Source organism: Colossoma macropomum, unplaced genomic scaffold (genome assembly GCF_904425465.1).
Source record: "Colossoma macropomum unplaced genomic scaffold, Colossoma_macropomum, whole genome shotgun sequence".
Lineage (NCBI taxonomy): Eukaryota > Metazoa > Chordata > Actinopteri > Characiformes > Serrasalmidae > Colossoma > Colossoma macropomum.
The window spans coordinates 461248-484854 of NW_023495565.1; the positions used below are offsets into that span (position 1 = coordinate 461248).

Sequence of the window (23607 nt, forward strand, 5' to 3'; positions counted from 1 at the left end):
GTCCACTCATTGACAAAATGCATCATGAATGAAAGTCTCATCGTGGGAATGAGGGAGGGTATTTGCCAGCTGGGACGTGGTCTCAACCTGATGCCATCGAGTGCACAGAAAGGTTAGGGAGGAGCAACGTGTTTGTTACAGTCATCAGATATGATTTCCAAGCCATTTGTGATGTGACGTAAACGCCCAGCCGCGGGCACTGAGCATAGAGATGCTCTGACACAGCCAACTGACCCCAGAATGACCATTAAGCAACTTTCATGGACACTATCTGCGAAACACATAGAAAAAAAGAGCCTACTACTGTTAAAGAAAAAGAGGGAGCGGGAACGGGTACGGGAGAGAGAGTGAGGGAGAGGGCGAGGATGAAAAAAACAGAAAGAAATCAGATTGCGACAGTCGATATTAAAACATGCAGTGAGCGAGAAAGAGAGGGAGAGAGACATAGAGAAAGAAAGAGAGGGAGAGGGAGCCGAGGCTCGAGGCCTTTCCACAGGGGACAATCTGAGAGAAAGGCACTTCACGGCAATTCTGCTCTCCTTCTCTTTCTGCCTCTCTCTCTCTCTCTCTCTCCCTCGCTTTCTCCTCGCTCCCTCTCTCCCTCTCTCATCATCCCAACGCCAATTGATTTGTGTATGAAAAGCTGGGCGCTTTTTTTCGCCCCCCTCTCCGCCGGCGCGTTGTGAGTTGATCAGCTGATGAAGAGACTGAGCGCGCGCTGCAATGCTGGGCTGCTAATTCTCTCGCCTCCAGACAAGCGCCAGCCTGGAGACCACAGTCAGGTAAAAAAAACAAAAGGATACATTTTCCTTCGCCTTCATTTCCTATCCTTCTTCTCACCATCACTTTCTCTCTCCCTTCTCTCTCTCACTCTCTTCCTTCCTCCCTCGTTCTCTCTCTCCTTCCATCCCGCGAACGAACGAACGGAGCATGCGGTATCATGCCAGGCACGGTCAAACAAATGGAGAGAGAGAGAGAGAGAGAGAGAGTGAGAGTGTGTGTGTGAGAGAGAGTGTAGGTGTGAGCTGTGTCTGATGAGTGGGGAACATTGCCCAGACGAACGGCTCGTGACACTTCTGTTTTTTTTTTCTAGAGGTTACAAGGACAGCACACGGCACACGCATGCAGGCAGACAGACGCGTGCACGCGCGCACAGACGCATACTCCTGCTTGTCTGGCTGATGTTAATACAATGCTAGTCTATTGCATAATTGCATTGCGTTATATTGCATTTATAAACACAGCATTTTTTCCTCTTTTCTGTTTTCGGGTCGACTGCTGCTCCCATGCAGGATCCCCTGCATTACTGTGAATGTGCATGTTTGTGCATATGCATGCCTGCATTTCATTATAATGCTTCTCATTATTAGGCCTACCCTGAGGGCAGCAAATGTATGTGTTGCATGTGCATGCCTTGATGTGCCTCTTCTTTCATGTTTGCACTGTTTCTGTGTGTGTGTGTGTGTGTGTGTGTGTGTGTGTGTGTGTGTGATTTAGACATCAATAGCTGGCACTGCCTGCATAGCGGCTTATTTAGAATTCATATTTTCTTCCCTCTCTCATGCTTCTCCCTGCCAGAAGAAGAGGGGCTGCGGCATGCATATCACTGCACTTTAATTGCCTTTGTGTAAAACAGTCTCAGCAGCAAAGGCTCACACAGAATGCCACCAGCCCCTGCCGTCTTCTGTAGACACATAAGCCAAAAAGGGAAACACAGGCAAAGACGACAGCCTCTAGACTGTGCTAGCCAATAAGAGAAAGGTTCCTTTCATGTTTACCTGAACACAGCTAATAAGCTGACAATCATTGGGAAGCACTGGCTAAATATCATAACTCCAATTTTTTAAACATTCTAGGGCAACAAGAAGCTTTCCAGTAATGCTCAGTGTACCTATTTGCTACCTGCTGTGAAATACAGATAACATCTTAAATGAACGCTGCAGCATTTTCAACCTTTATCTTTATGTGTATCTGTTTCTGTCTGTCTGCAGCATACAGTCAATAGCCACATGAAATAATTTCTCTGCATTTATGGGATCAATGTTCACCCTTTAATTCCGTACACTAATTCTTACACTGTAAGTTTGCATAAAAAAGAATAAGGGTCATTCGGCCTGTCCAGGCCCTGTTGACCTGATGGATTTCAATGAGAAAAAATAAGCAAAAACTACAATTTATTTTAAGCAAGAATGCAAAAATTTCAAAGCTGTGCTCCAATTGTTTTTGAATTTTGAAACTTTAACTTTAATAAACTTTAATTTATGAAACTTTGTCCTATTGCATTTTAAATACTGACTTTGACCACTTAAAAAATGACTGAACTGAGCTGAAATATTAAGTGGGTATAAATACAACACTCACAATATTTGTAATATATATAATATTTTAACTACAAACCCAATTCCAAAAATGTTGAGACAGTAGAGAAAATGCAAATAAAAACAGATAGCAGTGATTTGTAAATTTACTTTGACCTGTATATAAAATAAAATAAAATACATCAACTTTTTTTTGTAAATACACACTCCTCCTGAAATTGATGCAACATGTTCCAAAAAAGTTGGGTCAAGGGCAGTTTCAAACTTGTGAAATGTTAAAAAACATCTTAAACAGGTGATGCAATCATGCTTGGGTATAGAAGGAGCATCCAGAAAAGGCCTAGATCTTTGTGAATGAGGATGGGTCAAGGCTCATCACTTTGCCAAAAATGCATCAGCAAACAATTCAACAGTTTAAAAATAATTCAGATAGTTCAAATAGTTATTCAGCCAGGGATTGCAAGGATTTTAGGTGTTTCACCCTCTACAGTGCATAATATCATCAAGATTCAGGGAATCCGGAGAAATCTCTGTGCATATAGAACAAGGCTGAAAAACACAAGTTAATGCCCATGACCTTCAGACGGCACTGCATTAAAAAAACTAGCATGTTTCCTTGATGGATATCACCGTGTTGGCTTAAGAATACTTTGAAAAAATGCTGTCAAGAAATACCGTCCATTGCTGCATCCACACATGCAAATGTGAGACTGTGCATAGTGTAAGCCATATGTTAACAATGTCCAGAAACGCTACCGACTTCTCTGGGCTCAAGTTCAGCTGAAATGGACTTGTGCACAAAGGAAACTTGTATTGTGGTCTGCCAAGTGAACCTTTCAGATTGTTACTGGAAATAATTGACATTGTGTTCTCTGGGCCAAAGAAGAAAAGGACCACCCAGACTGTGACCAGTGTAAAGTTCAAAAGCCACTGTCTGTCATAGTATGGGGGGTATAGTGGGTAACCCTCTGTACAGCATTAATGCTGAACACATTTTGGAGCAATATTTAGGTGCCGTCTTTTTTAAGGAAACTCATGCTTATTTCAACATGACAACACTAAGCTACATTCCTGTGTTGTGTAATAAAAGAGTGCAAATGCTAGCTGGCCTGTCTGCAGTCCAGAACTGTCAACCATTGAAAACTTGTCTTATTAAGCTAAAAATATGACAACAAAAGCACTCTATTGCTGTGCAGCCGAAGACTTGAACAACAGAAGAATGGCAAAACAATCTACTTTCAAACATGATCAATTTGTGTTTTCAGTCGCCAAACAAAGGAATGTCTTGGAAGCATCAAATGAAAAAACAAGACTCCCTAAAGTGCGTATTTAGGGTAAAGTATTTTATAACATTTTCAATTGAATACAGGACAAACAGAATTTACCAATCACTGCTTTCTTTTTTATTAGCATTTCACATTCTGTCTCAACTTTTTTGAAACTGGGTTTGTGCTAAGAAATGCCCCAACAGGTTCATTTATTGGAGAATGCACGCTTTTAAGCTTTTTTTAGATGCAATAATAAGCTTTGAAATGTAATTTTTTAGTCAGTTTTTTTGTAGTAGTCCTACATTTCTAGCAAATCTATGAATTATATGTTTCTAATGCAGAATTTAAAGGTTTATCATGGGTTCAAAATGGCTTTACAACTAAACAGGAAATTTTTTCAGACCCATATTTTCTTACAATTTTTTGTCTCACAAACTTTTTCCTGCATAAGGACAGTTATGTGTAACATGTAAACAAATAACAGAAGTGCTCTGACAGCTTTGAAATCTGCATGGTTGTATAAAATGAAGTTTTGCTTGAACTTTTTCATGGACAGGCCCTAGGCAAGTTGCTGTGGCGTGATCATGAAAAGGAAACCTGTTTACTCAATAGACACTTGAGCATCTGCCCGTTGGCTTCTATTATAAATATACTTTTGAGTCAAAGGATTTTCTGTTCCTTCCTAAGTACAGGGTATCGTGTTGAAATGGTTGTGTATGGTAATCGACAGTATACTACAAATGCAGCAGATGGAGATTAGGATGAGAAATGCTAGAGCATTCCTTTAATGCTCTTCTGCGAGAGATCATTTAAAGCCTGCGGGATATTAGGAAGTGCTGCTTTATCAAATATTAACTGAAAGTGAAAGCAGTCACTCATACTACAGGGGTTTGGGGGCCTTTTAAGGCTGCTTGCTTAGTGAAGCATGCTAAGACAAGCAGAGGCTTTGATCTTCATTGATCTATTTTCACATGCCTGTATGTCCGTGAAATGGAATGTGCAGGTATACACATCTTTCCAAGTACTGCTCTTTGCTTATATTCTAGAACAAATTAGTAACACTTGCTTAATCACTGAAAAAACTGACACACTGAATTTACTTGATTCAAATGTGTACATCAAAATGCATAGAATATATTGCATCTGCACAATTTCAATGTGTGTTGTAATATATTTTATGTGCAACTGATGTACATGTTTGAATCAGACAAAATACTTTCCTCAGACCCTTCAGTATACTATACTGTGCAAAAGTCAGAAACCACCCCTTTATTTATTTAATTTCCAGTCAAGACAGAGGAGACACCAGGAGAAAAGTAGAAAACATATTTAACAAAAAAGTTACTCAGAAACCTCAACAATTAAATATCAAATTTTTCAATACGTAGTATGTCCACCCTTAACTTTTGTAACAGCTTAAAACCTTACTCCAAATCTCAGATATCCCGTTTCAGACTGTTTTTGGGCAACTGTTTTTGATCTCCAGCTTTTTGTAAACTTCTGTTTGTTTTCACTTATTTATCTTTCGTATGCAAGTGGATTATCTTACATCTGATCTCCTCACACATCTTTAGCCATTGTAGATGCATGAGAAAGAAATCTGCATGGCAGCTGTTTTGAGGTAGATGCTTGTGTGAATGTTGTGTCTTTTTGAGGGGTAACATGATATTAGTGACAACTTTGGGTGCATCTTCTTCCTATTTGTTGTTTTTAGACACTTGTACTTAATAGCCGTTTTGAATGGAAGTTGAATAAACTGAATAACTTAAAAGGCTAGTCGCTGACTTTTGCACAGTACTTGTGTATTTGCCAAAAGGTATACATATTACAACTGACTGAAGAATGCTTAATTTATATTTTTTGAGCCAGATTTGCGACAAAGCAGAGCAGTCACTGATTACTGAAATGAAGTTGCAGCTGTAAGTAGCTCACAAGCAGAGAGAACATGAGAACATCTTCATTTGATATCTAACACTTGCCTTTTATTAAACATGTATTAAAGGTTGAACAGGTGTAGCTAAGCCCACTGAGAAATAGGATCTTTTTGCAAGACAGACTCCTCAAGAGTCAGAAAATAACAGTGAGATGATGAAAAATTCATGATTTTAAAAGCATCTCAGTTGGCAACATAAATAGTGTTCGAAGTACACTCTGGGTTTTTGGGGGGGATGCGGGGGGTGGGGGTCTCTTCAAGATGTGCTTGGATTTATTTAGCATTAACTAACATTACAACACATACCAATTATCACACCCATACAAACTCAAACATGCAAATAGTTGCAGTTTTCCTACTTTTATGCATGTAAAACCACAGGGCAGAAATGAAGAAGCTCTGGAATGAGCTTGGAATTTCTGGACTTGTTGGAGAAGAGCCAGGACAGAAGGTGGCAGAAGAGCTAGACTGGAGTATGACTGCCACGTAAATGATCTCTCAAACTTCTGTTTTTATTGTTTTCAAGGGAGCTCAAATCTTGTTTGGGGGAGTTAAGCTCCCCCCGGCTTCCCAGTAATTTGAGCACTGCCTAAAACAACAGCAGATGCAATAGCAATGGTTACGTTGCTTGTAGATTGATGAATTGATGAGTAGCAAACCCTAGGATATAATGACTCTTATGAAAGTTCTTAAATGAAATTCCATATGAAGGTATGTTCTATCTATGCAAGACAATGGTATCAGAAATCAACCACAGGACAACGATGCAGTTGGAGGCTATGAGATATGATAACAGCAGTACTTACATTATAAATGTTTGTGTAAGCGGCTGAACAATGTACTTTTAAAACAAAGTTTAGCAGAACCTTTATGCTAGTATCATTGTAGTCTACTGTGAACCACTGACCCTGATTCAAGGGTTTCACCCTCATTCAAAGCTATGCTAAGAAACCCATTTTGATGGCTCATGTCAAGTGAGTCGCAGATCAGTGTTCCTGCCGGCACAGGTGTGCAAAGTGTAGATGCTCTATTATTCGCTAATCTTAAAATGCTATACGCATAATTCCAAATTATTCACAGCTTTTCAAATTCATCATGGGCTTCAACTTATCCGTAATTACATTCCAATCCCCTCTAATCCCAATTATTCCCAAATCCTTTATCATTCTTTATTATTCTCTTGGATTATTTTCTCTGCAGTCTCAGGCCGTCCAAAACGGAGCGTCTGAGGATATGGAGGAGGAAAGTAGTTTGAAGAAACGAAAAAGTGATCACCAGGGCAACCAGGCCTCTGAGACCGGGCAGGAGGTCGTTGAGAAGGTCAAAAAGCGACGGGGTCGGCCTCCGGCCGAGAAGCTACCACCAAATCCCCCGAAACTCACCAAGCAAATGAACACACTTGTTGACATGGTCATGAACTACAAAGACACGTAAGTGTTCTGAAGTAGGATGCTACAAATGTTCTTAAAGACTTGACCTTAGTAAGGGCAAGTACTCTTGAAAATAAAGGCTCCTATATGCTGCTAAGCTTGGGGGTATGGTTTTCAGAAAAAAATGGTATAGTATTCTTACACAATTAGAAGATTCTTTAAACTTTAAAAATGGTTCTTCACATACATCTCATTTACAAAAATTGTTGTTTAAAGAAATACGCACTTTAGGGAGTCTAAAGTGGTTGTACTATTGAGACAAAGAACTCTTTTTGGCACCTCTATTTTTAAGAATGATACATTTTATACGCCTTAGATAATGCAAATTTATAATGTTGTAGGAGCATACTGAGCCGTAACATACTGAGCCAATTGTTGTGTTCTAATTTCTTACTCTCCGGCAGGTTGGGCCGTCAGATCAGTAAAGGGTTTGTTCAGCTGCCTTCAAGGAAAGAGGTACCAGAATACTATGAGCTTATTCGCAAGCCTGTGGACTTCCGAAGGATCAGGGTAAACTGAAGTATTGTATTCTATCCTCAAATTTGTCATTGTGATCATTCACTTTTGCATGCCACTCTCCAGTCTATTAATTTCTCAACTGATCCATTTCTTCATCTTCACTGTTCATACCCCCCCACCTTATCTACCTTTCTGTCACCCTCCACTGTTTGAAAAAGCAGATGTAATCATAAATCAATAGAAGTGTGATTGTGTTTTCATGCTAATTTTGTTTCTTTGTGATTGTATGACACCACATAGATTAGTTTTAAATGTGAACTTCCTATATTGCACTTGTTACGTTGCATTTGTTTCTAACATGCATTTTATTTGTGCAGGAAAGAGTGCGCAACCACAAGTACAGGTGCATTGCAGACTTGGAGAAAGATATAATACAGATGTGCCACAATGCTCAAACTTACAACCTGGAGGGATCTCAGGTGGGCCTCAAGTACCTATTCTTGGGCCACTAAAAGTTAGACTTATTTGAATATTAATTTCTCTAAACTTTCTAGAGACGAGTCTTGCTTAGTAAGTGTAATATCTAACCTCTTTCTCAGATCTTTGAGGATTCCATTGTCCTGAAGTCAGTCTTTGAGAGTGCAAGACAACGGATAGTAGAAATCCACCAAGAGGACAACGATGCAGTCGGAGGCAGCGAGGCAGACTGTGCTGATCATTTAAATCTAGAACGTAAGACAAAATTCACACTGAAAGAAAATGTAAAGTTCCTCAAACATGAGTGTTTTCTTTTCAACACATACAAACCCAATTTCACGGAAGTTGGGCCAGCCGGTAAAATGCAAAAAAAAAAACCAGAAAGCAGTGATTTGCAAATCCTTTTTGACCTCTATTCAACTGAAAATTGAAGACAAGTTATTTTACAAATTTTCTAACCTATATGGTTTAACTAATTAACCTTGTTTTTTGCATGTATACAATGATTCTAAATGTGATGCCTGCAACATGTTCAAAAAATAAAATGGGGCATGTTTACCACTGTGTTACATCACCTTTACTTTTAACAATGTTCAGTAATCATTTGGGAACTGATGCCACAGTTATTGCAGTTGTGAAAGTGGATTTGTTTTCCCATTCTTGCTTGCAAACACTTCTGCTGCTCAACAGTATGGAGTGTTCGTTGTCATAGACTATGCTGCGCATGTTTTCAATGGGAGACAGGTTTGGACTGCAGGCAGTCTGTGCAGTGTGGCCTTGCATTGTCTTTGGCCCATCTCAGATGAGCTTTAACCCAGAGAAATCAGCGGAATGTGTGTGTTGATATATATGGATATTGATATATGGCTTCTGCTTTGTGTAGTCACACAACTTGCATTTGTAGATGCAGCGATAAGCTATGGTCACTGACTAAGGTTTTCCAAAGCATTATCAAGTCCATATGGTTATATTCATTAAAGAATTTTAATGCAGTGCTGTCAGAGGGATCAAATGTCACAGCCATTCAATAATAGATTTTGGCCTTGCCTTTTATGCACAGAGATTTCTCCAGATTCTCTGAATCGTTTAATAATGTTATGGACTGTAGATGGTGAAATCCCTAAATTCCTTGCAGTCATACACTGAGTAACATTGTCTGAAGTGGGGGACCTCCTTTTATATCTGATCATGATAGCATCATTTGTTACTTATTCATCTGTTTACCTTTTTACCTGTTTACCTATTTACCTGTTTACCTGTGGAAAGTACTGCGACGCAGAAGGATAAGCGGGTTAGATGATGGATGGATGGATGGATCTGTGGAAAGTTCCAAAACAGGTGTTTTTGATCAGTTCACAAACTTTTCAGTCTTGCACTGCCCCGTTCCAACTTTTTGGAAGATGTTGCAGGCATCAAATTTTGATTTAGCGTATATTTACAATAATCAATAACATTAATAAGGTAGAATATTAAATATCTCTTCTTTGTGTTGTTTTCAAATACATGCAAGAGACAGTTTACAAATCATCACTGCTTTCTGTTTTGTTCACATTTTACCTACTGTCCAAACTTTTCTGGACTTGAATTTGTATTTTAAGTTGCCTTTTACAATAGTTTCTTTAAATATTTTATATTTCTTTAAATTTGTTTTTCTGTAAGTTTAACTGCTTACAGCATGAGAATATGAGAGTATAATTACAACACTAGGAATAATATTTCACTTTATATGAACTGGTTTCATGTTAATAAATGACCATAAGAGCTTCATTTATTAGACGATGAACTGTTTATCTCAAATTATTCAAAATTTGCTATTTTAATATTTGTATTAATAATAATTTATTTGCATTAATATATGTAGCAAAATATAGGTCGTATTTCTAGATTTCTGGCAATTAGAAATATTCATTTCCGCATTCAGTATTTCAAGCTACACTTATTTAAAAGCACATGTTTAATTAACATATAAAAAAATGTACTATGACCACTTCATGGTTTACTATTTTTTAACATGAGGTGTTTGACCAGGTCTCTGAACAAACAGTAAAACTCTAAATAGAAAAGCACTGGAATTCCATTTTTTTGATGGCCAGCAGGGCAGGATATTTGTTACCTCCTTAAGAGATTCTGTGTATAATAAATCCCCCAACAATGAGAAATACAAGAACACGGTCGAATGAAACATTTTAACACCCCTGTCAAATATGTTTTGCTGATTTTCAAAGTGAAAATAAGTCACATCCTTGACAGGGAACGAACTTAAATATAACATTTTTCTGCAAATTTTAGAGTTTAATATATTGTAAAAAAAAAAAAATAAAACATATAAAATGTGCCATGAATTTTGCACAAGCCACATTTTGTATTTTTCCCCCCACTGTGTTAAATTCAGCAAATAAACAGTAATTGTGGGTTAGAAATGTGCAGAAGTGTGTTCTCTATAGATAATGTGTGTTTATTTTCACTAAGAAAATCAACAAACCATGTAATTTGACCAGAGGCGCCCAAACTTTTGCATACAACTGTATGATCTTTGAAGAAAGGACAACACGTTATACAATATAATTTATTAATATGACACATTATTTGGGAATTCATTGTGTGCTTCTTATTCAAATACCTAACGTTTAAATTATTAAACCACATATCTTTATATGTTAATAAGATACAGCAGCTTTTATTCAGACAAAAGTTTGAGGAAATAAAATCAATTCCTTTTGAGAAAATACAGGATAAAAAAGGCTTATGAAATGGATTAAACTCATGGTGTAGCTTCAAATACTGCATGCAGAAATTAATGTGTATGCAGTAATACTACATGAAACCTAAATTATGAAAAAATAACTTTTTAAAAATATTGAAAGATTACATTTTTAAAAATGCAATACTGAACAAAATATAAAAAGTACATATTCTCCAATACATTTAGCTATTATGGACATTTAATAACGAATTACAGCAATTTAATATTTAATTTAATGAGTATTTTAATGCATTCCCCGAATGTGTTTTGCATAACATTAAAGCAATAAGCCACATGAGGCCATGGGTTACTGCGATTTCATTACGGAGAAGGGTGTTCTTTAAAAAAAGTAACGCACTGCCTCAAGTGGCTTACTGCTTTTATAAAACAGCGGCCAACATAAAATATATTAAAATACACAATGTTTTAGATAATTATTTAAGTTATTATTAATAATAATCAACATTAAAAAAGTATTCCACCAATGAATATAATTCCTTTACAGTGAGGTATTGTTGCTAAGCAACCACTGACCGCTGAAGGAGCAGAAGAACGTTCAGTCGCCAATCACTTTTTACAAATTTTTTACAATTTTTTGGATAACAGTGAACATACGTAACATAGCACTGTTTAATGCAAATACTTTCAGTTTATAAGTACTTTTTGATCACCAAATTACTACTGCGAGTCTTCCTCTGCCAGTCTGACGATGCCACTTTTCTCATGCTGGGGCTGAATCTCAAACGGCTCCCTGCTCCCTACATAGTGCACTACGTAGGAATTTAAATACTGACTCCTGCACCCCAACAATGCAAATATCCCTAAAAATGGTCATTTGGGAATCATCCACATTGATACTCGACAAGCAGTGCACTATTTGACAGCAGAAGCTAGAATTTCTAAACTTAATGTTACACAGCACACTATTTAGCTAGGGAGTATGGAGTTTGGAATTCAGCCTGGGTTTGATGCTACTTCTGACTAAAACATGGACATTTGAAGCGTGTAAGCCATCCAGGTGACATTCTTTAGACTTTTAAATGGCCGTTTTTCAGTGAATCATATTGTGAGTACTTCAGTTCAAGCCTGTGATATTAATGTTGGTGTTGTTTAGCATGATTCCTATCTTTTAGCCTGTTGGCTAGCTGACCAGCCTAGTTCTAGTTGAGAAAAATAAGTTTTCAGCCCCTCAGTTTAAACAAAAATGGGTTCTTACTTCATCAGTACACTTGGTGCTCTGTGTAATCAGCATTACAAAGATTAATCCATTAACAGCAGAAGGTTTTTTCATGCCATGGCGCAGTAACACAGAGTTCAGTTGTATGCTGTAGATGGTTCTGTATAGAACCTTTTTAAAAAAGGTTCTATATGAGCAGAAGAACGTTCGGTCGCCAATCACTGTTCTATACAGAACCATATCTAACACATTCTCCATCAATCAAAACCTTTTCATGATGCAAATAACAATTGAAAAATGCAAAGCGTTCTTTGACTGTCCTTGGTTCTATACTGAACTATTGTCTTTGCTAAAGAACCCCTGAAGAACCATCTTTTTTAAGAGTGTACACAGAACCATGAACCCTCACAGAGCATATTAAATTGAAATAGCGGTTAAATTTTGTGTTGCTTTATTAGTGGTATAATTTCTAACAGCATTCTTGCTGTCTTGTTCTGTGCCCCATAAAACCCTGTGGGAGGTAATTTTTGCACTGTAACCTTAGAATCACACATTGAACACAAAAAACACCAAAAACATTTTTAAAAATATTTTTAAGTAACTACGATGGATTATTTCTTTAAGTCTGTGACAGTATTGTTTCAACTTTATGTATGCTATACTTGATTTGTATAATAAAGTTGCCATCAGAGGGTTTGCCCAGTTGTCAGCACTGGCAAGAAAGTGCAGCTCAGAGCCAGTAATTTTTACAGTATATTTCAGTAAGTGTGCTGATGCCCTCTAGTGTTGATGTTCTCCACATGAGAACACAATTCTCACCAATTTTCATTGTGACTCCTTCATTTCACCTGATCTAACCCAGACAGTGTAATCAGCCTGATATGATATTCAGATCACCCAAGTAGCCAACCAGTTAACTAATTTGTGTTCTTACCTGTCTAACTTGGGAGGAATCTGTTGTTGACTTGTATCATGGGATCAGAATCAGGGTTTGCATAGACATGATCAGGTTTGTTTACCTTCACTACTGCTGCTTGCCATTTTTTAGAACAATTTTGCCATTTGCAAATTTGTATTAACTTTAATAGTACAGTATAGCTACTGGTGGGATTAAGCTGTTGTAGTTTTTTTTTACATTTTTCTTTGTAAAAAATTAAAAGTCAGGTTGAAATTAAGTTAACCATCATAGCTTTTTAAAGTTTTTTTCAACTTAGTTTAGTCAGTTCTCCTAACTTACATTTTTAGTACTGCATCTATATTAGGCCTACCTAGAAGAAACCAGTGAATGTGGTTGCCTCCTTGTGTGCTGAAAGCGCTTATATTATGGGTGGATTTTTACTTAGTTCCTCCCCAATTTAGCAACTGGTTCCCACCCACAGGCTACTTCTCCCCTCCTTTATAACGTATCTAAAGGAACATGCAGTGGACAGAGATAACGCAACACACAAACAGTGCAAACCACACATAGCATAACATTATCCTGTTCAGCTCCGCCATGGATGTTTCAGTCAAGTTTCTTTCAGTTACAAAAAAAGCAGCAGTCTCAATCAAATTTTGCTGTCTAGTAGTTTCATCTGAAGTAGTCCACTTTGTTATTGTCAAGGAAGTAGACATAAAGGACTAGCCTTAGCTTAACAAGGACACCAACTGCCACACTGTACCACCTGAGAAACTCAGCCAGCTGCATCAGACAAGGCCACAATCTCGGGCCTTGTGTGCGAAACAAGCCTTGAAACAGCTAGTACTGATAGCTGTTCAGATTGCCTTCTTATGCCAAATTCCTGTTCCACCTTAAATGATGCAGCATGTACATTCAGACACCTGTACATCTGCTCCATTTAAGGTGGAATGAAAAATTAGAACAAAAAGCTGCTGAAGAAGGCAACTGCAGCCTTGTAGAAACACGTAAAGCAGCATTCAGCAACATTTAGTTTTTGCCTGGCCTGGAGGGCTGGTTATAGAAAGCAGTACTGGCAGACATTTATTCAGTTTTGTTTTTGCTATTTTGCACATGAAAATATTTCAGATTTATTTTCGTTGTTAAAAAATCATTCTTATTAAAAAAGTGAAGGGGGTTTCCAGAATAATAAGCCACTGCTTACTCAAGCATCTAAAGTTCTTGACTGGCCACTTCATTAAGTACAACTCCTTCTATCTACACTGACTGTTCATTTTATCAGCTACACTTATATAAGCAGTCTATCTGCTTCTCTGCATACTTTTACCCTGTTCTTCAATCGTCAGGATCCCTCACAGAGCAGGTATTATTTGGGTGGTGAATCATTCTTAGCACTGCAGTGACCCTGACATCGTAGCGGCATGTTAGTGTGTTGCGCTGGTATGAGAGGATCAGACACAGCTGCGTTGCTGAAGATTTTAAACACCTCAGTGTCACTGATGGACTGAGAATAGTCCACCAACCTAAAATATGCAGCCAACAGCGTCCTGTGACCACTGATGAAGGACTAATGACCAACACAAACTGTGCAGCAAAAGAGTCTCTGACTTAACATCTACAAGATGGACCAACAAGATAGAGTGGACAGTGAGTGGGCACAGTGTTTAAAAACTCCAGCAGTACTGCTGTGTTTAATCCACTTATACCAGCACAACACAAACTGACACGCCACCACCACATCACTGAGAATGATCCACCAGTCAAATAACACCTTCTCTGTGATGGTCCTGCGGGGGTCCTGACCATTGGAAGAACAAGGTAAAAGGGGGCTGAGTATGCAGATAAACAGACGGACTACAGTCTGCAATTGCAGAAATACAAAATCCATCTGTATGGTAAGTGGAGCTGAAAAAAATGGACAAAGAGATTAGAAACAAGGAAGTGGTTTTAATGTTCCTCTTCTGTAATAATTTCATCATTTGGATCCCAAATAAATCACTGTGCAAAGTTTAGGAGGTGTCAAGAGAGGAGACAACAAATGTAGCTTTGCAGATCACAATCACAGCGAGCTAACGAAGCATAGACGATGGCACAAGCAGCCGTTACAAAACAGTTGTTAGCGTTAGTTGGCTAGTTAAACTAGCTGGGTACAGAAACGTTAGCTTCTGGAAACTCGAGTTTGGTGTCATGGCTCCGGAAACTAACAAAATAAAAAACTCCCAACCTTGCATAAAGTCAGTCAGGGGGTCTCATTTTCAACTGCCTAATAAACCGTCTTTGTTTTATTTTCTTGTCCATCGATCCGGTGAAATCAATCGTATATGTCGTTCGGCGTGCGTTCGGCTCTTCGTCGGAGTGTTGTACGTATCAGATAATTAACTAGTAAATACGAAGTAAATGCTAGAAAATGCGTGTTCAAAAATACTCCATGTATAACCATGTGGAGATAGAAAGCAAGGAGGTCTGGAAAAAGGTATTCTGCTTTTTCATTGGTATATTAAAAAAAGCACAGAGAAGTGCATCAGGTATATAGTCACTAAGTTTATAGTTTTTCAGGGGCGGAAGAGGTGAAAGGTCGCGTTATATGTCACATCCTGTAAACTCATGTATCATCTAGAATCCACAGTTTCCGACTTGTAATTACAGCTTTGTCGACTATTCAAAGGCAGTTAACAAGTAGGAAAATTGGTGTTTGCCAGTTTCCGACACCAGGAGTTTCAAATGAGTTGCGGGACGCTTTACGTTAAACAGTTCAAGTGCAATTTAGTTTCATGTAGATTTCAAGCCAGCCTTACATCTGCATTGTAGTCACTGAAAATTATGTGGTGTCAAGGGTCATAGAGGTAAAACATTTTTATTTTATTGTATTACAGGTTTTATTACTAAAAGTACTTAACAATAGTACAAAAACAAAATGTAAAAGAAAAAAGAAGAAAAAATGAAGAAGTTGTAGGGTGGCATGAAACATTTTTACCCTCTCTTGATATCCTCTATTTGTGCATATTTATCACAACACATGACTTTGGATCCTCATACAAAATGTAATATAAGACAAGGAGAACATGCCTACATTAAAAAAAAATCTTTTTATTTTGCAGAATACTAAATGGTGCTTTTGTAATTTTGTATTTTGCTATTTGTTTAAAGAGAGGTTTAAAGAGAGGTTAGGTACTCATCCCCAAAAAAATGCCTGCACTTGCATTACATCCAGCCAGAGACACATTATTTTAATGATAATTTATGGCTTCTCATATCGTCATGGTGATATCTGACAGCTTCTTTGAACATTGCATGTTATGTCAGTATCATGCAGCCCTAGTTAGTTTTATGCCAGATGTAACAGAACCCCAGTCTTCCAAAAAGTTCCACTTTAGACTCATCAGTCTATAGAACATTATTTCAAAAAAAGTACATGTTTTTTGGCAAAGAGACCTCATGGCCTCTTGGTTAGCAGTAGTTTTTGCCTTGCAACTTTCCCATGGAAACCATTTTTGCCTAGTTTCTTTCTAACGGTGGAATCATGAATGGTGAGCAAGGCCTGCAGTTGCTGAGATGTTTCTCTGGGTTGTTTTATGATTTCCTTAATGAGTTGTCGCTACACTCTTGGATAAATTTTGGTGGACAGATTCACCAGTGTTCCAAGTTTTTTCCACTTGAAGGTAAAGGCTCTCACTGTGGTTTGCTGGAGTCCTAGAGCCTTAGAAACGACTTTGTAACCCCTTCAAGACTAATATGTTTCAGATATGTTTTTAGCCTACTTCACATTGCTGGCAAGGTAATTTAATTCTATTTAAGTGATGTTTAGATTCAACATGACTGAGATTAATGAGGTCTGTGTGTGTTTAATTAAATTAATCCAAAATTAGGTTAATTGGTTGATTGAATAACTGAAGGGGGCTTTTTCACACATGGCTAGTTGGTGTTGGATAACTTTTTTCCTTTAATAAATGCAATGATCTGTTAAAAACAGTATTTTGTGTTTACTCAGTTCGAAAATGTGAAACAATTATATGTAAAAACGTGCAAAAAATAGAAGAAACAAAAAATCAGCATGGTATAAAATATGTGTTTTCTTGTTGGCTTAAGGAATGGAGTTTGGGCAGTTAGTGAAACAAATGATTTTTCTTATTTTCTTTCAGTAAAATCGGAAGCAACAAACACAAAGTTTGACAAGAACAGAGAGAGAAGTAAGACTGCTCCTGCTAATTCCAGCGCTAAAGTGAAAGATATTTACAGCGACGAGGATAGTGCTGAAGACCAGGGGGATAACACAGGCCTGGAAGATGGCTGAATCGCTTCTTCTGAACACGAGCCTCATACCACTCAATCATCTTGCTATCATTGGAAAATGATCAACTCATCCATCACTTCATTTTTCTGTGACTTGGTTCAGTGAATGCAATGTTCTGAAATTGGTGGCAGACTTGATCCCTTTTTACAGGATGCTAAGTAATGCATTCAGATACTATTAATTGGATTACATTGTAATCAAAATACAAAACATCAGCCTTCAGCATCAATATAGTAATTGACGTATGCTTACAATATAAAGTTACACCTGTTGTGGCAATGATAAGAAGCAAAGCAAACAAGTAAACAAAGGTGATTGGATATATGCTAACATTTATTTTTAATTTTGCACTTTTTTTTAGAAGCACTTTAAAATGGAGATGATGTATTAACTTATTTTCACTTAGAAAATCAACAAAATATGTCATTTGACCAGAGAAGCCCAAACATTTGCATTTTACAACTGTATGTTACTGTTGTAATAAATGCAAAGACAATTGGGAATGGGACAACTCTAATAAGTGAAGAAATTTGTCTTTTTATTTAAATAATTTTAGTAAACTGAAATGAGTTTTACGACGTGAACGTTTTAACAGAAGCATTCACTTTTCAATGGCGTGATTGATGTTTGCCAGCCATTGCATCTCATTTATCCCAGATATTGCCATTTCTGTTGGTTCTTTTGTGTCTGTAAGAACCTGGAGCATTCCCGTTTGTGCATTCTTGTCCTCACAGGTTGCATCCATCTTTGAGAACAAAACTGAAAACTGAATCAAATAGCACCTCGTATTTAATCAATCAATGTCTTGACTATATGAGTAATGAGCTCTGTCTTGTCTTGGAGCACGATGTACTTTGCTGGATGGAAACTGCCCTCAAAGAGAGGCGCCTAATGAATACACTGTTGAGCTGTGTGTCGAGGTTTGAGGGACGGGAAAGATGATGGCTTTATAGATAGATTTTGAAATAAAGTTTTTAAGGTTTATATGACATGAAAGTGCAATGAGGTTTGATTCAAATCATCTTAATTGATAATAAACATTTTTTTATAAATACCTCTGAGCTCCCTGTGCATCAGAATGGTTCATTTCTTCTTAACTGTCTGCTTTCATCACTCTGTGTTGCAGATAACAGACTATTATCAGACTTCAGCCTCTGTAGCCAAACCAATTACTTCTCTCTCATTTTTTTGGTCATTATGTTGAGAGGTCCTTGGAGCCAATGCTTGATTGAGCAAATCACTCTGTTTATCACTTCATTTATTCATTTCCGTTTTAATCATTTCCTCAGTCTTTCAGTCGATGCCTGTCTCAATGCAAATGTCTTTCTGAGGTAACCCCAGATAACAAGTACAGCCTAGCAAGTACAGAGTTTTCAGTGGCAGTGGTAAATGATTTATGAGGGATTTCCTTGTATAAATGTACATAAAAAGTACATTTCCTTGTATAAATGTACATAAGATCTCCAGTATGAATTTGAAGGCTGCATAACATCATGATCTCTCTGCAGCCTGATGCTAGATAGCTAAATATAGAGGCTAAACCCTACAGACCTACAGATACAGGCAAAAAGCTTCATCAAATAACAACCAATACAGAAGCCAGGGCAGGTAAATGTATTACTCTATGCATTTTAACGATAACTTAGAGTTAATTGGGTCTTAAATTCTTAAAATATTTTCAGTGTTAGCTAACTTGTTAGCTAGTAAACAATGAACTGTACCAGTTGGAATGCATCAAAGTGTTTCCTACCTATATTTATATTAATTTAGTTTTGCTTTAGCTGCATATGAAATCCAATAAAAAAATAGCATCAAAAGACTTTGTTAGCTAGCCAGATTTGGTAGTTGGCCAATTTAGCCAACTCCTATCCCCAGCTCTTGTGATATTGTAATCTATAGAAACACACACAAATAGACCTCTGAAGTCAGGGATCATTTTCAAAATAATAAAAATAATAAAAATAGCTTTTGTTGCATCCTGTGGTAAAATAAAATGCCACAAAGCCATACATTTTGTCCTGTGCACATTTTTTCTCTCAGTGTTACAGGATCCTCTGAAGTGAAAAGTTGTTTAGCAGTTAAAATACGGACAATGCTATATACAGGCTCTTACACACTGAAATGACATCACATGAAACTAAGTCTATAGTTAAACTTAAATGCTATTGTATACAAACCTAAGCTACTCAAACTGCAGCCTAAAACTTCCACATTTGGCAAAGCTTGCTGTTTCTTTGGGATATTTTGGTGAAGTTGCCAGACTTATGATGTCAGTTCAGTGTAATTTTAGCTTGCATGTAGCAATAGTTGTATTTTGGCTTTTTAACAACCTCATAATTTGGAGAATCCAGTGATATTTGGAGGAAAATTGTATGTACAGCTAAACGTATTAGCTTTGAAACATTTTAGTTTGCATAGGATGCAACAGTTACAATTTTCCAAAACACTATTCATTTTTATCATAGAGAAAATCAGCTTAGACCTTAAGTTGCTAATATGGACATGATGATGGCTACAAAATGATGACACAACTTAAGAGGTCAAGGCAGAGGTATACTGCAAGTTTTTGAAAGCTTATCTCAGGTGCCCAGCCCTGGTTACAGGCACTAAGCTACAATTGGACAATCTGAATTTATGGGAGTGGATTGGTGATGGGTCCATTTTAATCCTCTTATAATGTCCCAGACACAAACAGCCCAAAAGCATTCTTGCTAAATTTTTGCTCAGTACCATAATAGATACTGTATAAAAGTATATACTTGCTGCAACTTATTATTTCTATAAGTAAAAGGACAGTTTTACGCACAAAGCCACTAATAATAATAGCAATAACTAATAATCAGCTCCAAGAGAGCTTTTTTTCATAGAATAAGGATGTTGATAACATAGCCATCAGCCATATATGGAAGTTATAGACTGTAAATGTATGCAGCATGTGCCACCATGTGGTGTTAATGTAAACACCAATTTAACGACCGCTGGCTCCTATCACCACCAATTTAAAGAAATCTGAGTTGGCACATTTCTGTACAATACAATTTCACATCAAATCACTCTGAATGACTTTGTTTACATCTCAACAAATTAACTATGCAGCAATTTAAAAAATGGTGTGTGTAGGTTTCCTCTGGGTACTCGGTTTCCTCCCACAGTCCAAAGACATGCAGTTAGGCCAATTGGAGATGCTAAATTGCCCCTGGGTGGGTGTCTGTGTGTGTGTGTGTGTGTGTTTGTGTGTGTGTGTGTGTGTGTGTGTGTGTGAATGTATATGTCTGTGTGCCTGCCCTGAAATGGAATGGCAGCTGGGATAGGCTCCTGCACAGTGAACAAGAGGGATAAGCGGTTTAGAAGGTGTGTGTGTGTGTGTGTGTGTGTGGACACAACCATATCCAAACAGTCTGTGAACGTTATCAAGCCTTTCTGAAAAGTCTGCTGAAGCTCAGAAGTTTATTAGGCTGCCATGGTTAAGCCACCCTGTCAGCTTCCAGACAGAATCAATAAACCTGTGTATACAAAGACAGAATGTCAGAGGCTTAACTATGATTTTTTGTAGACCTTTTATGGGAGGAAATATAATTTTTTTCTATTTCATTAGTACGGAAGGCATCTGTTAAGTGTGTAGTGGCACAATGAAGAGTTTATCATTTTCCTTCTTATATGTTGAGCTTGGACGCTGTGATTCCGCAATGGAAGCCAGTAATACCAAAATTAACAGAAAACTAAGATCTAATTAGGTATTGTGAGAAAAGTCTTGATTGCCTGAAACTACCATCCTGCACAAAACGTCAGCCTAGATAGCTTTGTAATTTGAACACTACTCCTGCTTTTAAGGAAGTAGAACTGAACAAAATAGCAGATCTGAGATGTTTTCAATAAAAAAAATTAGTGTACATTAAAGCCATTATTTGGCAAAATCTCTAATTTACACTCAATTTCTCTCTTTAAGAATAGTTTTATACTGAGGCTATGAGGCTAATGTAGCTAACATTCTGGAAGCTTATGTGCACCAATTAGCATTATACCAACTACATACCTAAATTATTGTGAAGGGGAGAGCATGGCACAACCTAATACATTTTGGTCTTTGCGAAATAATTTAAAAAATATATTTAAGTTGAAATAATCATGTTTTTATACAAGCAACATGTACATTTCTTCTACAAATGAACACTTAAATGATGGGAAGCACAGTGTTACAGTTTAACCCATGGAGGGGGGCGGGGGTTAATTGTAAAGCTAGCTAGAAAATTTTGAAGAATTAGTGCAAACAAAGTTAATTCAATATATTTCTGTGTTGTAAGAAGTGAATATATATTCTAACCATACTGTATTATATATGATGAGACAGACAGACAGCTCTATTGACACCCACACACATACACATACATTAATTATATGAAAAATGACATAAGTATGTGTGTCAAACAATGACAGTTTATTTGTGTAGTACAGCAAATAAAAACATCACACATCATTAAGATATGGAACATTGTTTGTGAATAACTACAGCTTAATGATCTGTTAATGTCAATTTCATTAATGCACCTATTTAAAACCAAAATACTAACAGCTGAAAGATAAAGATAAAATTCCCTGTTTTCAGATGTTTTCTCTTTTTCATTTCAAAATCTGTGTGAACGTATGGAACAAAAAGACAAAATTTACTTTATTTTTCCTTGTGTATTAAAGATGGCTTACTTGTAATGCCATGTAAGAACTAACCCCGCAGTACGGAGGCTGTACTTAAGCTTGACTAGTGCTTGCTTTAGGTTTGTCACATGCTTCAGAATGGTGCTACATTGTAGGCAACAAGAAAGTGATTACAGCAAAAAGGTTGGATTTTGTGATTTACACAAACAGCTCAGTAACTGAAAAAACTTGTGTGGAAAAAAATACTAACATGGCCTGAAAACACTATTTGGTGCAGATCTCTTTAAAGCGCTGAGAAATTGCTCTGAATGTTTGCAGGAGACCGTGGCTAGGAAATGTGTTAATGTGGGTAGAACAACATGCTGCTTGACCTTGTGTAACCACATAAAATGTCTGTGTTAAATTGTGGCCCACATTAGGTTGTTCCACATGCTCCCCTAAATTCACCTTTTATAGCTATCGCTTTAATAAAATGAGACAGAGAGCTATTCCTAGGGTGATTTAGAGTTAAAATAACTGAAATACAATAAAGTTAGATCCATTTCTTGAACCAAATTGTTCAAGGCAGTGTATTTCCTGACTTAAAGCTTTACATTAACTGTCTGTAATGACAGGAAATATTCTAAAATCAAATCATATGACTCATTTTTAGTGGCACTAAAATACATCCAGATACATGATATAATAAGGGAAAAAACTAAAGCATTTAACATCCTACCATGCTCTGTGGTACGTATATCATCACTGTTCAAAAAAAAAGTCAATTTTTGTTGATTTATTTTTTCCACACCATTTGAAAATTGTGTTAATATTTCAGGATGAACGGGAATTTTTTTTTAATATTTTACAATTATTTGGAATAAAACCTCTTTATATTAAATTAAAAGTTAAGAATGTTTGCCTTCTCCTGTAAAGTTACTGTTTTGGATATATATGTATATATATATTTTTTTTGGACAGTAAAAATATGCTGTGAAGGCCCAGTTGAACTTGATTTTGGATCAATATGGCAAGAGAAAAAATGACTTTGAAAGAGGGTTCATTATTAGGGCACAGATATAAGATGTTCCAGCCAGAATCTGCTCAACTGGCTGGAGCTTCAATAGGAACAGAGACTAAAGTGACATCTTTATTTAAATCTATGGGAAAGACATCAGTAAATAGGGTTGAAAATCATGGTTGAAAGCACAATCAATGGCCGCGATGTTCCTGCATTAGTGTGACTCTTCCTCAGTTGACAGAGAAGGACGCAGGATGTGATCAGACTGGGTTAGCCAGAACAATCCATCCACGAGTATGGATGTGGGGTGGGTGAGTGGATTGAATGCCTTCTGACTCAAAGCAGAAGCCACCCAGAACTCCAGCCCAAGTTTTCTCTACTTCTTTAGTCATTCAGCGTTTTCTAATAATACCCCCATATGCTGAAGGCATGGTCCAAACCTCCTATTAATACTTTTGATTTCAGATCAGATGTTTACTAACATTTGGATATGTAGATAAACCAAGCAATAAATAATTGAACAAAGTTATGAATATGCTGCTGTGAACAAGTACATAATTTTAAGTACAAAATTTAAGACAGAAACCTTATTTGATTAGAGATTGGAGAAAATGGATATTTGATTGGAGAAAATGTTCCAAAGCAATGTACAGTTAACAGAACATGTATCTGTTTTAACAGTTTTTTTCCAGTAGATGGAGTAGGTAAGCTTATTTTCAGTGCTGATCAACACTTGCAGAGATCTATACACTGCAAGCCAGCCAGAAGTGTACTACAGCCAGAAGTGTATCTACACTGGTTACAGACTTTCGAATGCTAATCATGACCTTAAGGTAGCATTCAGAAATACCTTGTTTCCTTCTTTTTCTGAGCATTTACCCATCATTCTGTATTCTTTTTGCCTCTCTGCTGTTATTAGTACAGACAGAACATGCTAACTTTCTTTAACCTGACATGAGACTG

At 37.1% G+C, this 23607-nt stretch overlaps 1 protein-coding gene across 1 annotated transcript; it reads left to right on the top strand.

Moving 5' to 3' along the window:
- The first annotated feature begins 410 nt into the window (after positions 1 to 410).
- LOC118802465 (probable global transcription activator SNF2L2) lies at positions 411 to 18055 on the top strand. Its single transcript, XM_036563018.1, has 6 exons — positions 411 to 782; positions 6720 to 6949; positions 7354 to 7459; positions 7786 to 7887; positions 8008 to 8140; positions 16843 to 18055. Exons 1-6 carry the CDS (start codon positions 699 to 701, stop codon positions 16992 to 16994), a joined length of 807 nt encoding a protein of 268 aa, XP_036418911.1. The 5' UTR covers positions 411 to 698; the 3' UTR covers positions 16995 to 18055.
- The last annotated feature ends 5552 nt before the right edge of the window (positions 18056 to 23607 follow it).

Coding starts and splice junctions, on each gene's coding strand:
- LOC118802465 (XM_036563018.1), top strand. CDS start 699: ATGAAGAGACTGAGCGCGCGCTGCAATGCTGGGCTGCTAATTCTCTCG. Junction 6,950..7,353: donor GTCATGAACTACAAAGACAC/GTAAGTGTTCTG, acceptor ACTCTCCGGCAG/GTTGGGCCGTCAGATCAGTA. Junction 7,460..7,785: donor TGGACTTCCGAAGGATCAGG/GTAAACTGAAGT, acceptor TTATTTGTGCAG/GAAAGAGTGCGCAACCACAA.